Source organism: Triturus cristatus, chromosome 4_1 (genome assembly GCF_964204655.1).
Source record: "Triturus cristatus chromosome 4_1, aTriCri1.1, whole genome shotgun sequence".
In the NCBI taxonomy this organism is placed as follows: Eukaryota; Metazoa; Chordata; class Amphibia; order Caudata; family Salamandridae; genus Triturus; species Triturus cristatus.
In genome coordinates, this window is record NC_140585.1 from 248,793,704 (window position 1) to 248,812,031 (window position 18,328).

Below are 18,328 nucleotides of genomic sequence, written 5' to 3' on the forward strand. Positions count from 1 at the left end.
ACATTAATAAAACCCTTTAACCATTGTAATGATCCTCTGCCTGCTAAGCTTGTCAAAGAGCTTAGATTGTCTACACTCCCTTTGTTGACAAAGATTATCAAAGCATCTCTCTCTCATGGCATGTTTCCTAATAGCCTAAAGATAGGACAGGTCACCCCAATTTTTAAAAAAAAACTAATGCTGACCAGTCCGACCCCAACAATTTTCGCCCAATCTCCAACATCCTGAGTCTAGCAAAACATCTGGAGAATTGTGTACACCTGCAACTCTCCAACCACAATTCAAAGTTCTAGATCAGTACCAATCTGGCTTCAGAACTGGTTTCTAGGACTGAAATGGCTTTGTCTCATATTGCTGATGATGCCCTGAGATTGCTTGATCAGAATGAATCTTACTTATACTTCTTGATCTCTCCTCGGCGTTTGATACGGTCAAACACAACAGCTTGAGTGACCTCCTTGAAAACAGAAAGGGGTTATCTGGTCCTGTTTGAAACTGGTTTGCTTCATTCCTTCACAACAGAAGTCAGAGAATCAAAATTAACCAATCCCTATCAGACATTACACCAGTAACAATTAGAGTACCTCAAGGTTCCACACCCTCAGCTATGTTATTCAACTTGTTCATGGAACCTTTTCCTGACATTTGAAGATCTCATACAATCATTAACACATGTACTCTTACAAAACACAATTGTTTTTGAAAATCTCCTCACCTTAAGTTATCAAAATGCTCACTTGAACTCTGTTGAAAACCCAACAACCCACAATCACCTCATTATCAAAATCCTTAAAACTGATTTCCTTTTGGTCGCCCCTCACAATATCTCAGCCCCCACAGAAGATTGGATCAAACAACTCACAGCTCTCAACTACTCTACCCACATTATTGACTCAACTCGATCACTAGGCATAACTTTGGGCGAACTTCTTAATTTGCAAGATGATATTAGTGCAACCATCAGGGAAGCCAATCACCAAATTAACATTCAAAGGAAAATCAAACCCTTCTTGCTCCCTCTGGATTTTCAGTTAGCAGTACAAACTCTATTCATTTCCCGATTAGATTATGTGAATGCCACTCTTGCTGACCTACCCAAAGTAAAGTTGGCACCTTTAAAGGCCACACTGAACTCAGCTGCCAGACTCATAACAGGTTCCAGGAGAATCAACCACATTACTCCAGACACAAAACATCTAAAATGGCTCCCTTATGAAGCTACAATCCAATTGAAGACTGCATGCATGACGTGCAAGGCCCTCCACCATATTACTCCTGTCTACTTGGCTGAAAACTCAAGTTATCAGCCATGAGTTGCTCCTTAAGAAGTACTGACTCCCTATTGTGGAAACCACAGAAGTTAAAAAAATGTTAAACCTCCAACCGCTCCTTCTCTGGACTTGCCCCAAGAATTTGGAGCACTTTACCACCAGAAATCAGGACACACCCCTCAACTGCCTCCTTAAATAAATAAGCTAAAAAGCTGTTGATGCATATATTTCTTTTCTAGGAGCCTTGATCCTTCTTCAGCTTGGCTAGCATTGGGTGGAATCCCTTGAATCTTGGAACTGATATGCTTAATGATGTAATGTATATATGTAACTCCATGATTATTCCCTCTGTCACTTGTTTTTCTTTTCCCATTTATGTATGACTGGATTGCTATAAGTACTGCGTTCTGATACCCGGGCGAGCAATGTTCGCGGTATATAAAACTCCATAAATAAATACATGATTCTTTTATTCATAAAGTCCACATTTGTCTGTTTGTCTTTGTTAAGCAGATTCATGTGATTGGAGAAAAGTTGTACCTAAAAGCATGAGTACATAATACTGTAGGAGTTATTCCCTTTTCTTACTCTGCTCATGCAGGAAGAACTGAAACTTTGGAATAGACATAGGTGTCTGATCGATGTGTGTTAAAGTTTATGATTTATGTTCTTTTTTCCGATTCATATAAAAAGTGTTACACCTGAACCTTATATGAACTGGAAAGGAATGTTTTTGTCTACAAATTCTTAAAATAATGAAAAAAGACTTACTGCACTGTGTGTATTCCATTCATTATTTGTAAATGCATAGGAGGATATACTGATTCCTCCCCACCCCCAATTTTAGGTTTCTGCTTCTCATTTTTAGGTGTTGCCTACAGATAGCTCATCCTGTCTGTTGGCAAACAGACCTATGCTACCCAATATAGATTAATAGTGGGCTTTGTTTAAAAACATTAACACAAACTGTTCTCAATTTATGTTTTTCCACCCATTCAAACAGGTGGGAAGTCGGATGGTACTAATCGCTGGAGGGCTACTGATGATTCTAATGGGCGTCTTTAGTAAGATTGGCGCAGTATTTGCCACAATTCCAACCCCTGTGATTGGAGGAATGTTTCTGGTGATGTTCGGCGTCATTGCTGCTGTTGGAATTTCTAATCTGCAGGTACATCATTGGGTTTAGGATTTCAAAAGCAATCAGTAAATATTTAGAGTTGTACTGGCTTGTAGAGAAGTGTGTGGGTGTGGGTGTGTGTGTGTGTCCACACACATGCACAAATTATGGTGTGCCGCTGATGGTTCCATACTGATTTTTGACCATCCAGACTAAACTGTGTCCCTGACCAGTGGGGCTGTTGGAAGATAGATTAACCCCCTTTATCTTTACTCCTCTCTGGCACTGGCAACGGGCAAGTGCTTTCCTAATGTCAACCCACACACCAGAAGAGGGACACTCTTTGTTCCAGTTGCCGTTATCAGAAAATAGTAACAGGTAAAGAGTGCCCACAAGGGATTTTATTTAAAAAGAGATTAGTGATTAGTTGTTTTCAAAATTCCTTTGTGAGTGAGTCAAATGGGAACATACACTCCATTTGTCATCTGACAACATCAATAAATGAGCATGAGAGTCACAAGAAAAAACAAAACACACAGGAGTATCTTTTGTAAAAAATACAAAATTATTTATATAGATAAATCAAGTTAAAATGGAGTACAAATGAGCAATCAATTCAGCAAAAGATCATGAATAAGGTACAAACAAAATAATCCTATAATTCATGAACAAAACATCTATTCCAATGGAATCAACAATGACATATCTCTTAATGAGAATAATGATTACTGAATACACTGAATATTTCGGAAATAGATGAAAAAGTCGACGTTTCGGTCTTTACAGGCGTCAGTCCATCAGACCATCTTCAGGACAATGGATATTGCAAATGCCGAAAAACCCTTTTGTAATCAAGTTCACCACGATTAGTTGTACTCGTGGAGATCTACTTCAAGCCGTTTATATGAATTGTGGGGCTATCGCTAATCAATGGATCAAGGTCAAGTTAGATGGATGGCACTAATTTGAAAGTCGGTCCAAATCACTCACGGCAGTTTTGGAAAAACAAGAGCCCTCATCCAATAGCAAATTCTCAGTAATATTTAAAAAACGACGTTGTAAGAAAAGCAAGCGTCAGTTCTTGAAACGGCGATTCAAGAACTGACGCTTGCTTTTCTTACAACGTTGCCTGTAAAGACCGAAACATCGACTTTTTCATCTATTTCCAAAATATTCAGTGTATTCAAGTGATCATTATTCTCATTAAGAGATATGTCATTGGTGATTCCATTGAAATAGATGTTTTGTTCATGAATTATAGGATTATTTTGTTTGTACCTTATTCATGATCTTTTGCTGAATTGATTGCTCAGTTGTACTCCTTTTTAACTTGATTTATCTATATAAATAATTTAGTATTTTTTACAAAAGATGCTCCCATGTGTTTTGTTTTTTCTTGTGACTCTCATGCTCATTTATTGATGTTGTCAGATGACAAATTGAGTGTATGTTCCTATTTGACTCACTCACAAAGGAATTTTGAAAACAACTAATCACTAATCTCTTTTGAAATAAAATCCCTTGCAGGCACTCTTTACCTGTTACTATTTGTTTTGCCCAAGCCTCCAGGGGTTTATTGGGTTTACCCTTTTTCTATACTGTTATCAGAAAATGGAAGTTGAATGCCTGCCAGGGCAGATATGAGGGTTTGGTTGGAGAATTAACTGTCTAGGACATCTGGATAGCCATCAAAAGATTTACATGGAAATAAGGCACCCTTCTCTAATTGTCACCATTGTTATAATGTCTCTCACACTTCAATAGAACACCCATGGTACCAAGATAGTGCTTTCTGGACTGAGGGCCATCCTCATTGGGCAAAGTTTCACTTGTTTCCTTTGAGGCTGCCTCTCACCATTGAAAGCCACCCAGTGAATAGGAAGGCGTTTAGACCTCGGATTCCATGAGACTCTGTTCTTACCTTATACTGTTACTCCAAAATCTTGAAGAGTTGCTTGAGAGGAATGACCACCCTGGGATTGCCGTGGTATGACTGCCACTGCATCCATATATCGGGAAACATTGAGTCTGCGAATTTTCACTATACAGCATGTACTGCAATTTTGCATGCTGCCCTGAAAACCAGGAAGAGTATAGTCATGGGTAAGAGACTTGATAACATTCCTGATTTTCTTCTGCTTGCTATAGACAGGGACTGCTTTACCTCTCTCTCAGTAGACTCCAGAGATTCCTGAATAGTGATTATAACCTAGAAATGTGTTAAAAGACTTGCTAGTCATTTAAACTGTAATAATGCATTTCCTTCAACTTCAGATTTCCTCCTGATGCCAGAAATGTGGTTGCAGCCTTTCTCCATCAGTTTGTGGTTGCCTACCTGCCCATCCTTTCCATCTCTACCCCCCACCCCAACTTCTAGATGGTCGCCTACCAATGGGCGGCTTCACCTTCTCCCACAACCACTATGTAGTTTTCCATTAAAATGGCAAGCTGCCAAAACACGTTTCTTTCTGCAAAGGCCCCATCTGCAATTCCATAAACCTGAATATTCTGGGTAAGAGGGCACCATAGACTAGAACAAACTATGTTTAATGTGTATAGAGTTATTTTCTATAAGCTCTGACTAACCAGGTCTTGTCCACAAGATAAGTGAATAATAGTGTTTGTTATTACTAAATAGTTGATAGCGCTTAGCTACAAAATAAGTATTTTGTATGGGATAAAAAACCTTCCACTGTAGTTCCCAGCTCAGATTGTAAGAGCTGCCATGATGATGATTAAAAAATCCATTTGAAACTGTTGGTACCCTCACAGAGGTGTGAACCCTGAGGTGAGAATCACTTATGGTCATGCCTGTTCCTTTCAACTGGTTCCCATTACCACTACCTCACTCGTCCAGTCACACTAATACAATTAATCCAGGTAGCACTCTCATGTTATAGCCACGCCTTCCTACCAGCTCACTGAACCCTGGTATGTGTACAAGTGTAACTGATATATTTTCCCCTGTGATTGGCTTGTGTTTAACTTGTGGCTACCCTGTGACTGTTCACATTTCTCTGTATAGACAGTTGCATCTTTTGTATTACTGTGCTATGCCTATACCTACCAGTCTATAGGAGTATTATATTGTAGGACGGTATCTGTCTGTGGCAGATGACGAAGTGAGTGAATGAATATACTTGTAAATATGAGTATACTTCAATAGCTCCTGAATTTCAAATAAATAAAAACAAAAGGGTGCATTTGAAACCTTACATAGCCCTTGTGGAAGCATACGTTCGGATGTATGTACTTTCAAAAAAGATATTATTAGCATAGGATTCTCTTGCAAACAAGGACGTAGTATTTGACGTGGGTGTCCTTAAGACAACTCAGTATCTGCTTGCAGATTCTGGCATTATTCTAAAAAGTAACCCCACCCTTCCCATACAGTATTGAGGGTGTTACAAGGCAGAGTGTACGTCACATTTCCCTTACCTTCATCTCATACTTCAACATACAACTAAAGTAAAGAAGGTCCTGCAGTTAGTAATTCAAAGGCGAACTATGAAACAATCTTTTTTTCTGTGTCCCCTAAAGCTTTGCTGTGTCCCATTTCCAGCCTCAAGACAGAGTAAGACCGGAACACTCTGACAGTCAACGCTAGCTTTTATGTTTTTATTTAAGCAAAGTCAAGATAGATAAATTGTTCTTTATCTGGAAAGAGGGCCAATTTTTCAGAAAAGCTTACCTTAAACTGAATCAGTGCTGGAAGTCTTTGGCCACTTATCTGTCTTGCTACCACTGAAGGAAACCACCACATTGCACCATTTCAAGGTTTGAGGGGGGCAATCATTCCCTGAACACAAACAAAGAAAGAGAGAAAGTGAAGAACCCTTATCAAGATCAGAAAATTGGTAGTTGCCCTTGCTTATCACCAGACCACAGGCAGGAACCAGCATAAATCTACAACTCAAAGCAGTCTGCAGTCAGCTGACACCAATAAAGTACATTAGTTTTTCCAAGTTGGCAATGCACCTTGCTAATCCTGTTTCTAATCTATAGTGTCAGTTCTACTTAAGCGTATTCCTAATTTATATCAGTGTAAACCATTGGTAGTAGTATAAATCCACTTTAATGATTGACAATTTCTCTATATTTGTGGGTTACAAGAGTGTCTGTTTATCATTGGCAATGGGCACAGCTGTACTAAATACCCTCTCTGACAAGATACTGGCTGATGGGCAACTAAACAGGTTTAGGGATACAAATGTCTGCTTGTGTATTTCTTCATTTGCTAGCAAAGCAAGTCATTATCATCCTAACCACTTAGCAACAAGTCTTTCATAGTGTAACTCATTGACAGCAAATCAATTATGATTCCTGTGTATGTAATGAATTAGTCTTTTGCCTTTGACGATGGAAAAACATATGAACTGAAGCAGAATTTGTATCAAGATGATTAGTTATCATTTGAGAACGTTTTTCACTGACTGGGCTATTTCATGAAGATCACAGAGAGGGAGAGTATTTTAACAGTTCAACATGAATTGGTTTTGTTTTGAACACCGGCACAAAGGAATGTTTTATAAAACGCAGTTGTATATCAAGCCTTCTATTTAAAGTTTCTGTGGAGCTCATATAGCAGCCAGTGAGGCTATGGATCTCTTGTAAGATTATATTTATTTTATTGGTACCTGCTGCATTCTGGGTTTTAAGAGATAATATTACTAACCAAATTAAGCATACATAGCTGTAGTTAATACAGGAATTGACAGAAGTTTATATAATATTTGTCTTAACCCCTTGTGTGCCCCGCCCTTTCCCCGCCCTGTGCCGGGCGTTGAATTAGCGGGCGGGGTTCATGACGAGATAGTCTCGTCATGGGCACAGCGCAACCGCGGCCCATGACGAGACCATCTCGTCATGGGCACTCAAGGGGTTAAAGTCCTATGTATGCAATACATTATTTTGTTAAACCTTTGAAGATGGAGAAATATGCTTTGCAGCAGGGTTTACCAAGAGATCATCATAGACATATTATTGTCTTGAATTATCCACAGGGTCCTTACAGACTATGACTACAATGGAGGTATTGTGTCAGGTACTTAGCTTGGATGGGCATAGAGGAAAAAGGGAAATATGCCAGTAGGCTACAGGACAGGGAACTGCTTTATAGGCTAGGTAGTATCCACAACCCATAAAGATCATACACAGAGAGGCAACACTTAAAAAATGTAAGAATTCTATATAACGTTTTAAAGTCCAAGTGTTTTACAAATACAAAGTAGGTTCTTTTATTGTTGCAAGTTGAACAGCAGCAGAAATACAGCCAACGCGTTTCGCCCGACAGCGGGCTTCCTCAGGGCAAAATCGGAAAATAATCCAATCTAGTACAGATCCTTTAGATTGCCACAATCCCAGCTTGAATTGCTTGGCACTTCAACACCAGTTCTCCTCAAATATCCAAATTTGTAAAAACGAGAAGGAAGGGAATTCTTCAGTTAATCCCAAGTTTGAGGAAAATGTTCCACCAAAAAAACTGTGACATATATAAGTCCACAAATCACGATTAAGGATCCAAAGGTAAGATACAGTCACGAAAATTCACTGCGATTGGTGAAATTTTCTGAACATGAACTGTTATTCAGTAAACGGCTCCATGAGACGCCGAGTCCTTCATTCCTGGACCCGCCGATAGCCTTCGGGTGTAGCAATCTAAAGGATCTGTACTCAGCTGTGACTGAGCTCCCACACTGCCAAAATAGAAGTATCCTCAAGGGGAAACAGTTTTTTCTCCTGCAAAAAGACTGACATTTGATAACGTGTTCTGAGCAGCAAGGAAAACTTTCACAGAATAAAAGGCACTGACATTTTTGTCTTCCGGTTTCTTCAGGAGAAGTTCCAGTAAATCAAATCCACTTCAGAAAGTTGTACAGTCTGATCTCCAAAACTGACAACATTTTAAAAGGTGTTCTCAGTGCTGTACCAACTATCTGGCAGCAAACATTCATTTTTGTATGGCCACTGAACACCAGGGACTTCAGGTGATGGGCTCCACAGCAGACTGCAGGACTCTGACATGAAACTGTTTTCACAGTCCTGTGAAAGTCCTGACCAGGCACTGGAATAGTCAGGGCACACCTTTTCGTCTGCCCCACATCTCATTTCCCACCATTATCATGCCGAAACTCACTGTGGAGAGGGTGGTGGTGCATCCACCTCTGCTGCTTAGTGTGGTGGACCAACAGATACAACTCACATTGAATCTTGCAAAGTGTTAGTCCTATGAAAGTATATATTTTTAAAATATATATATATATATATATATATTTTTTTTTTTTTTTAAACCGTTTATTACAGGTCTTAAAAGTATACAAGTATGGGCCCACAACCTTCCGGCCGGCCGCTAGCAATGGTAGGAACATGCGACATACATTTACGGAACACGTGGTATCACGGATGAGCATTTCTCAGTAGGTAACAATGTCAAAGGCCACATCATCCAGACCCCATTATGCGGTTTCATTTTAAATTGAGAACAACAAAAATTAAAACCACACCCACAAGGCAACCCACGATCGAAAATAGCAGCACGTGCTCCCCTAGAGGGGGGATCCCAACTATACACAAAAGTATAAAGAGGGGGAAGAGAACAGAGCAAGGACTGGGGGAACCCAATGCCCGGCAGCGGGGGAATGAGTCGGCTAAGGGGACGGGGCTGGCGAGGCATCAGGGAGCAGTGGTGGAGCACAGATACCCCCTCGGTAGGTGTTCCAGGGGCCCCATACTTTCACCCATGTCCCAGGCTTACCCCTCGCCACATACACCACCTTTTCTCGAAACATGCACCAGTCCATGTGTTCTTTCCAGGCCGAGACCGTCGGGGGCCTCTGGGATCCCCACAGTTGAGCAATATCACGCTTGGCTATCATGTATCCCAGAGTCACCCACCACGTCTGCGGCGCCGAGTAATCAGTCGGTTCCCACACATTCAACAGGCATCTTCTCGCTTCAGGCAACAGCGCCACATGCGTAACCAGTCGCAGCACCTCATGCACACCACGCCAGAACCCCTCCACCTCCGGGCACTCCCACAAAATATGCAGAAAGGTCCCCAAAGCACCACACCCACGCTTACACAACCCATCTCCAGCATAGCCCATCCGCAGAAGCTTTGGCCCCGTCATGTAGACCCGGTGGAGTATCTTGAGCTGGACGAAGCGAAGGCGAGCCGGTATGGCCACCTCCTTCGGGGAGGCCACCGCGGAGGTCCAGTCCTCGTCGTCCAACTCCAGCCCGTCGGCAACCCAAGCCGCACGAAGGGCAGTCAGCAGGCCCGAGCGGTCGTTTATCAGCTTTTTGTAGATCAGTGAGATCGTGCTGTCCGGGACGTGTCCATCCAGCACTCTATCCTCCAGGGGGGAATATTCCGGGATGGAGGCAACGTCCGAGAAGACGGAGCCCAGCGCATGACGGACCTGCAAATACCGAAAGTATTCACTGCCCTGCAACTGAAATTCCGTCTGCAACATATCGAACGTTTTAAATCCTCCCCTCGTCCAGAGATCCCCAACTTTACTGATACCTATTATGTCCCACTTCTCAAAGCCCTTAGAGGTCCACAGGGAGCCTAACCGCTCAGACGCGTATAGTGGTGACGCCCGGGTCAAGCGGTCCTTCCATCCCATAGCTGCATTGGCCGCGTGCCAGACTTGCACCATGACACGCGTGGGGCCCGTCAGACGAGCATCGGGCACGCCAGAGTAAAGCGCTCGATTGTAGTCGCCACCTGGCAGGAGCATCTTGTCCATTTCAAATGCCGGGTTTAAGGCGGGCCCGTATAGGCCATGGTTAATGGCAGCGAGCTGGGAGGCCCAATAGTACCGTTTAATATCCGGGAGGGCAATCCCCCCGTCAAACCATGGGAGCGTCAGCTTCGCCAGGGCAATGCGCGGCCTCCCGTCCCAGAACAGGCGGCGTTGCAGACTCTCCACCTCACGGAAGTAGTGCGCCGGGACTAAGTCCATAGTGTTCTGCAAAGCGTACAGGAAACGCGGCAGAGACATCATTTTGAACAATGCCGCCCGGCCGAGCGGCGAAAGCGGCAGGCGCCGCCAGCGTGCGACATCTACCCGCAGACGCTGGAGGGGGGGAAGCAGATTCCGTTCATACCGGGCCTCCGGGTCCAGAGTAATGAAGACACCCAGGTACCGAAATCCCTGCGGGGCGATCTGAATCGGACAGCCCCGCGGGAGAATAGGAGCCTCCCCAGAGAGAACATACACACATGATTTAGCCCAGTTGATGACGAGACCGGAGTTACGACCAAACGAGTGTAAAACATCAACTAGCACTATAAGTGATTTACGTGGGGAGGCTAGGTACAGAAGGATGTCATCAGCGTATAGGGATACGCGGTCCTCATACTCGGGGGTCCAACGGAGACCACGGATGGAAGGCTCCCACCGCAGCCACTCCGCCAGGGGCTCCAAGGCAAGCGCAAAAAGAAGCGGCGACAAGGGACAGCCCTGTCGCGTGCCCCGGCCCAGCTCAAACGGGGCCGATACTCTTCCGTTCACGACCACCTGCGCCAATGGGCCCGCATACAACAATTTGACCCAACTGATGAATCCTGGGCCGAATCCGAACTTCGCAAGCATCGCCCAGATGTATGGCCACTCAAGCGTGTCAAACGCCATGGTGGCGTCTAAGGACGCCAAAATGGCCGGTTCCCATATAAATGGGACGCGCGCGAGCACCCCATGCAAACGCCGCAGGTTAAGGGCTGTGTTGCGATGGGGAATAAAACCAGACTGGTCCTGATGAACCAGATCTCCCACCACACCGACCAGCCGATTGGCGAGTACCTTGGCGAGAATTTTGGGCTCCGCATTAAGTAGTGAGATAGGCCGATAAGAAGTGACCCGATCCCGAGGTCTCCCCTCTTTGTGGATCACCACGATTGTAGCCAGACGCTGGTCAAGCGGGAGGGAGCCCAGCGAGTGGGCCGCGAGGAACATTGCGCGAAGGTGAGGCGCCAATGTATCCGGTCGCAGCTTATACAACTCGATAGGGATACCGTTCGGGCCCATGGCCTTGCCAGAAGCGACCGAGCGTATGGTGAGGGCGATTTCGTCGGAGGTGGGAGCGGCGTCCAGCGACACCCTGTCCTCCCCGGAAAGGGAAGGCAGCGCGATATCCCTAAGCAGGGCACGGGAATCCTCTTCCGAGCAAGAAGAGACCGGGGAATACACCTCGCGGAAATAATCCGCGAAACAGGAGACAATTTCTTCTGGCTCAGTTACACACACACCATTCGTTTTCTCAATCAGCGGGACCACACGATTCGCTCTCTCCTTTTTATCCAACCACGCTATCAGTTTACCAGCCTTATCACCCACATCATACAGTCGCCCCTGTTGCTCTCTACTAAGGCCCCTGGCCGCCTCCGTAACGAGGGCCCTATAAGCCGCTTGTTTGAGCTGGAGGACATGTAGTGCAGCATCGGTCACCCCATCTTCTAGATCACCCTCCAGCTCAGCTATTTCAGCCTCCACCCGGGTCACCTCCTCCCGCTCGCGCCTCCGGGCGTGGGAAATAAGGGATAGGGCCTCCCCTCTAAGTACTGTTTTGAAGGCCTCCCACAGGGAGATAGCTGAAGGCACTGACCCCACATTCTCATCAAAATAGCGCTGGAGGGATTTAATCAAGTCAGCGCGAATGGTGGGGTCACGCAGGTACCAGGAATTGATTGGGACCACCCTGCTCTCACCCCTCGGAAAGACATCAAAATGCAGCAGAAGCGGGGAGTGGTCCGAGATACCCCGTGCCAAATGGCGCACCTCCCCCACCCTCCCGACATAGGCCGCCGGGACAAGGACATAATCAAGCCGTGAGAGACTACCATGGGCCCCCGAGTGGAAAGTGTATTGCAGCTGCGTGGGATGTTTTAAGCGCCAGCAGTCCACCAATCCCAGTGTATCCAAGAGGCCGGATAGCCACGCCTGTGCCCGGGGGAGGTCCCTAGGGGGGTGACGATCCAAAGTCCCAGAAACCACCGCGTTGAAATCCCCCCCCACCACCAGAAGCCCCCCCGGAAGGCCAAGGAGGAGGCGCCCCAGGTCTGCAAAGGTGGTCGACTGCAACCCCGGTGGGACGTACACTGACACAAAGACAACCACTTTGCCCTCCATTCTCCCCACCAAGACAGTGTAACGTCCCCTGTCGTCGTGGAGCACCTCATCAATTTCTAACGGGAGCGAGTTCTTTACCATGATACCCACACCCCTCGAGCCTGACGTGAAGCCCGAGTGGGCCACGAGGCGGTAGCCACGCCGATTCATGGCGCAAAAGGAATTGCCAATAAGGTGTGTCTCCTGCAGGAAAACTACATCGGGCGAGAGTCGCTTCAGATACTGTAGGACCACACCTCGTTTGATCCTGTCCCCCAGACCATTAACGTTCCAAGACAACAAAGTTAATTCCCTACCCCCCATCATACACAGAAACCATCATTCGGCCCCCCGAGAGCACAGTAGAACCAACACAAAAAAAGGGTTGCCTTGTGATAATAACGAACAACACCCCATCCCTGCCCACCCACCCCAACAGAACTCCCTCCTCCCTGCACCCCTGCATGAGCCCAGACAGCCCCCCCAACGTGCAGTGTGCCTGTCGCCCCATAGATAGTTAAACTAACTAAACCCCCAGAGGAGGAGGGAGAACCCCCAAGAGACCCCACACAACCTCCATAGGAGGGGAACTTAAGTAATCCGACGTATGGTCAAAAGTGGCATCATTTTTGTCCCGATCGAGGCCTAATATTAGTCCCTCAGTCTTGATCCGGCGAGCCCTCTCCCCCGGCCGCTCCCCCCCCGCCACCCCGATCCCGATCCCCAGACAGAGTATCCAGCCAGTCCCCGGCCGCTTCGGGACGATCAAAAAAGTGTGTGCGACCATCCACCTCCACTCGCAGCTTAGCTGGGAAAAGCATGGCGTATTTGAGATTTAGGTCCCGAAGACGGCGCTTGACACCAAGGAAGCTCAGTCTCTGCTTCTGGACCGCAGGGTTGAAATCAGGATAGAAATTAATGTCCAGATTGTCAAGTCTAATCGGTCCCTGTAGTCTGGAGGATTGCAGGATAGCGTCTCTGTCCCGAAAGTTAAAAATCCGGGCAATGAGAGGTCTCGGAGCGGCTCCGACCTTAGGCCTTCCCCCGGGAACCCTGTGGGCCCTCTCTACAGCAAAGAATTTACTCAGCCCCCGTGGCTGGAGATGGGTAACAATCAGGTCTTCCACGAAAAGGTCTGCCGCCGCCTCCTCACGTCCCTCCGGCACCCCGATGATACGGATGTTGTTCCTCCGGGCCCGACTCTCGGAGTCCTCCAGGCGGCGATCCATCAGCGCACTCGCCCGAGCGAGCCGGCGCACCTCCGTTTGTAGGGCCGCCACATCTGTCGTAAGGCCCGATGCGGTGTGGGCCAAAGAATCGACTCGGTCGTTAGTCTTGGAGAGATCGGCCCTTACCAGGCCAACATCCACGAGGACCGAGTCGATCTTCTGCGCCAGTGTATCAAAACGCTGGCCCACAGAGGCCTTCATCTCGGCGATGGCGCCCATGACATCCCGCAGAGTCAGGTCCGTGGGCAGATCGGGGGCATCAGTAGGGCCCTCAGGGGACCCGCGTGGCACCTCGGGAGATCCCTTCTGGAGGGTATAGCGATCCATGCTGTTGGACTGATGGGCTGCGCCACGCCGGGTCGATTTTACCTTTGCCCGATCACCATCTTGTTTCGTGGCCATGGTCCCAGTCTCCCGGTTGCACCAGCCACGTCGTGAAGGGCGGGCAAGCCGGTCCACGGGCTCCGGGGGGGTGCCACCCCAGATCTGCGGGGCGGATCACAGCCGGCGGGCAGGCAGGGTCCCCCGGCGAGGCCACACCAACACACAAAGCCCCGCGACCCAACCTCGCATAGACAGCAAGGAGGGTGCGAAAGTGAAAGTGCGGGTTACGCGAGCCACCAAGCCCTGCCCGCCGCTGTTGTTCACTTCGACACTGGATCGCCCCACAACGCAAATCCGGGGTTCGGCTAGGAGAAGGCCGCAAACCTCAATCGGTGCTAAAGTCGGTGTCCGAGGTCCGATTTGGAAGCGGAAAACGGGCGCCACCTCAGCTCAGGCTCACCAACACAGTCCCCTCATCTGGGACAGGATATGCTCAGGATAGTCATAGGAGGTCGCGGAGGTCCTCGGGAGCCTCGCACCTACGCGGCCATCTTGGTTGCGCGCTAGGCTCCTCCCTCCTTAAAATATATTTTTAATATGGCTGTCCTCTGCTTCTGCTTCTGCCTTTGCCAATGCTACGAGATTTTAAAATCTTCTGGCATTGGCAAAATCAAATCGGCTAACACCATTTCGAGAGACATGGGCGGTGGAGAGTGCGACAGAAAAGAAAAATAAGGACACAAAGAGGCACCCTAGTGCAGTAGGACATCTTTCAGACATCACCTACATATTACCTAGGCTGTCTTTGTTTTACTTTAATTGTGGATGATTGTCCGAATGTGCCTTTGTGTTTTTAAAGGTATGCTAATTTTGGAAACAATCTGTTTTCCGTCCCCAGTTTGCAGATATGAATTCCTCAAGAAATATATTTATTATTGGATTTTCCATTTTTTCGGGACTTACTATTCCTAACTGGGTGAACAAGAATACAAGACTCATAGAAACTGGTGAGTACAAATTTTCTTAGAGCTATATTTAAGGAACGAACATCTAGCCGGGGGTACACATGAAATGAGCTTAGCATCATGGGAAGGTTCTAACAGTTGATACCAGATAGCAAACATCATATAACTAGTCCTGCTCATTTTCTAAACCATCAACCCTGCTCTTTTCTACTTTGATCGCTATGGTAAGGGGGATGTTGTAAATTAAATCTTTAAAACATCATTTTATTTTAATATATTTACATTAATTGAATATTTATTCTAAATGTGCTTCTGCAGCGTTTTTATTTAGTTCTACATTTAAATAAATACAATTAATTCACATTAATATTTGGCACAAACATAATTGTAATTAATATTTTTTCAGTTTAATAACCTATTTAAATTCCCCCTACACTTTACCATAAAGAAATCTCTGCCCCAGTGGGGGAGGGTTCTGTCTACATCTGAAAAGTTAGTGGTACTACCTTAACACTGTTAACTTAACTGGGAACTTAATATTTAACTATTTAAGATATTAAAACAAATTTTTAGAGAAGTATTAAAAACAGTCCCACCCAAAGTAAAATGTTTCTATTGACCTGTGTATAAAGAATTACAAAAAGATATGTATAGAATTAGTTACATTTTTTTTTTAAACTTAAAGTTACATTCAGTTTTACATTTAAAAAAGTTATTAAAATATACCATAGAATATTTATTTTTGACCTATATATAATTTGTTTAACATAAAATTAAATGTATATAAATTTTTTTAAAGTTGAACTACATTAATTTATTTTAACATGTTTGCTCTCCAGGGTGCTTTTTAGATGTATTAGCTTAACACTTGTTAATTTGGCTTCACTCCCTGTTACAGGGAGTGAAGACACGTAAGTCTACACTTTGCAGTATATTTACACACAGAAATGATGAATAGCCAATAGTAGTAAATTTACTACAAACTGTAAGGGTACATTTACAAGTATGGATTTACTCACGTGTAAACTTACTTTTACAAATAGACCTCTAAGTATCTCTAGAACAGGTCTACAACAAGAAGTAGAAAATGTGAGTGATCATTACTCCTAAACGTTATTTACTGATATGGATAACAATAACAATAAAGATGTTCGTTAGATTCAGCTATGGGACATCTCATGAGCTATTTAACTACTTTCTTTTACATGTTTAACAGGGATTGTCCAGCTTGATCAAGTGATCCTTGTGCTACTCACTACTGGAATGTTTGTAGGCGGGCTCCTCGGCTTTATTCTGGACAACACCATTCCAGGTAATTCAGTGCATAACCATTCGTAATTTAGAATTCCAAAGGCTTTCTCCACCATTTGTACTTGTAGGATTATTTGAAAACAATGGCTCTTTCTGTGAAATATTCTTGCTGTATTGGCTGGCAAATGCCATATCTATTTGCCACTCTGGATCATAGAGTCTAGAAACAAACACATCACTTAATTTTTATGCTGAAACTGCAGTATCAGCGACTGATTAGACACAGGGAAGGAAAGGGGTTTTGGATGAACTATTAAATGTATCTGTGCAGGAGAAGTTATATTTACAGATAAGGATGATTTCCTCGTGTTTGGAAATGATTCTTTGAACAGCCTCACAGTTAGGTTTAGATGACAACTATAGGGCTAATTGCATTTTAAAAGAGAAATTCTATTTGTGCCTGAAACTGAATTCCAAGTCAGGAGGTATTTGCTCATATGCTAGCTGGCCTTTTGAAAATTGTGTGCTGCTTTCTAAATTATTTTAGAAATCTGATAACTGTAATGTCAATGTGTTGTTAATGTGATGAGCTGGAAAGGTACATATTTCTAAAAATAGGCTCTATTCTGAATTCAGTAAGAGGTCATTTGTGTAGATTGCTCATGGTTTCCGGAAGAAACCAATTACTGAAATAAAAACTAATGAATTTAAGTAGGAAAAAAATCGAAATAAGTGGTAGTCAGTGCTTAATCTGTGCCAGTGGTTTCTGGTGCTGGGCACCAGCACTTAATTGCTAACACCAGCACTTAAGACAGTCTGCCACATTGTGGCGCTGTTTGTTTTATGTAGAGGTTAGCACAACAGTTTTTTTATGAATTCAATACACATTAAAAATGATTAATACCTGCCCCCAAGCCATTCTTACATCTTTGAAGACCTTGAATAGTCTGAAGTGTCACACTCGTAAGAGTGTGATGCTTAGTTAGTGTGTTTGTACTGTCACCTGCAGCGCTAGATGTGGCTATGGGTGGTGCAAGCTTCAGTGGTCTCCTGAAAAGGGCCGTGCCACTTATACTTTTTTACAAATCAAGCACTGATGGTAATGGGCAAACTCTTCAGTTGCAGAAATATATAGTGTGTGTTGGTTGTCCTAAAACATTTGGGGCCCGATTCACAGAACTAACTTAAGACAAAATCCTAAACTTACTACTTTTGGTATTCACAGAAGTTAGGATTTTGTCTCAAGTTTGTCTTAAGACAGACTTAAGACAGTCTTATGACAAAATCCTAGCTTCTGTGAATACCAAAAGTAGTAAGTTTAGGATTTTGTCTTAAGTTAGTTCTGTGAATCAGCCACAAGATGCCCAGAGCCATCAACAAAGCTACGAATTATAGTTTTTCATTGTGGGTCTCCGATGCATCACTTCATAGGGTGAAATCAAATAAAGAAAAACATGTTGAGTGTGTTTTACCAAATGTGTTCTCTGACTTATAGTTAGTTGAAAGCCAGAAAGGCAGAGAAAATTGATGTCCACACTTCTGCCTATAAAAATTGTAACCCATAAGTGTGAGGGGGCTTGTCATACGGAAGAGTACAGGAAAAATGCAACATGGAAACAGAAGCTTTTTTCTTTGAATTACGTTATTTCTTGAGATGAGGGTTGCAGTGGTATTTGACCCTGAGAAGAGCCGACACCCAAAGCTGCGTACCTAACACAGACAGGTCTGATAACTAAAGAGGGCAGTCCATAGTGGTGTATATTGCATGGACCCCTGCAAATATCAACCTTTAGAGAACAAAAATAGATTTTTCTTACATTTCTGAAAGAGAAAGTTCCAAAATGTGCAAAGATCGCTAAAAGATTGCTAAAAGACCTACCATCCATTGTACCACACTTTTCCTGATAAAATGTTTTTCTCCATCTATCACGTGCATTAGGCCTACCTACACATTTGAGGTACTGGTTTTCACCAGAGAATTGTGGGGATGCAGGATGGTTCTGAGATTTCTGTCACTTACATATGGAAACATTCTATAATTTGAACCTGGCATTTG

At 44.6% G+C, this 18,328-nt stretch overlaps 1 protein-coding gene across 1 annotated transcript in view; it reads left to right on the top strand.

Moving 5' to 3' along the window:
* Positions 1-18,328, top strand: part of LOC146854204 (solute carrier family 23 member 1-like) — a 186,597-nt gene that overhangs the window by 146,062 nt on the left and 22,207 nt on the right. Inside the window, exons 9-11 of the mRNA XM_085650523.1 lie at positions 2,275-2,439; positions 14,955-15,063; positions 16,238-16,333. Coding sequence (XP_085506649.1) covers positions 2,275-2,439; positions 14,955-15,063; positions 16,238-16,333 — 370 coding nt within the window. The remainder of the gene's footprint in view (positions 1-2,274; positions 2,440-14,954; positions 15,064-16,237; positions 16,334-18,328) is intronic.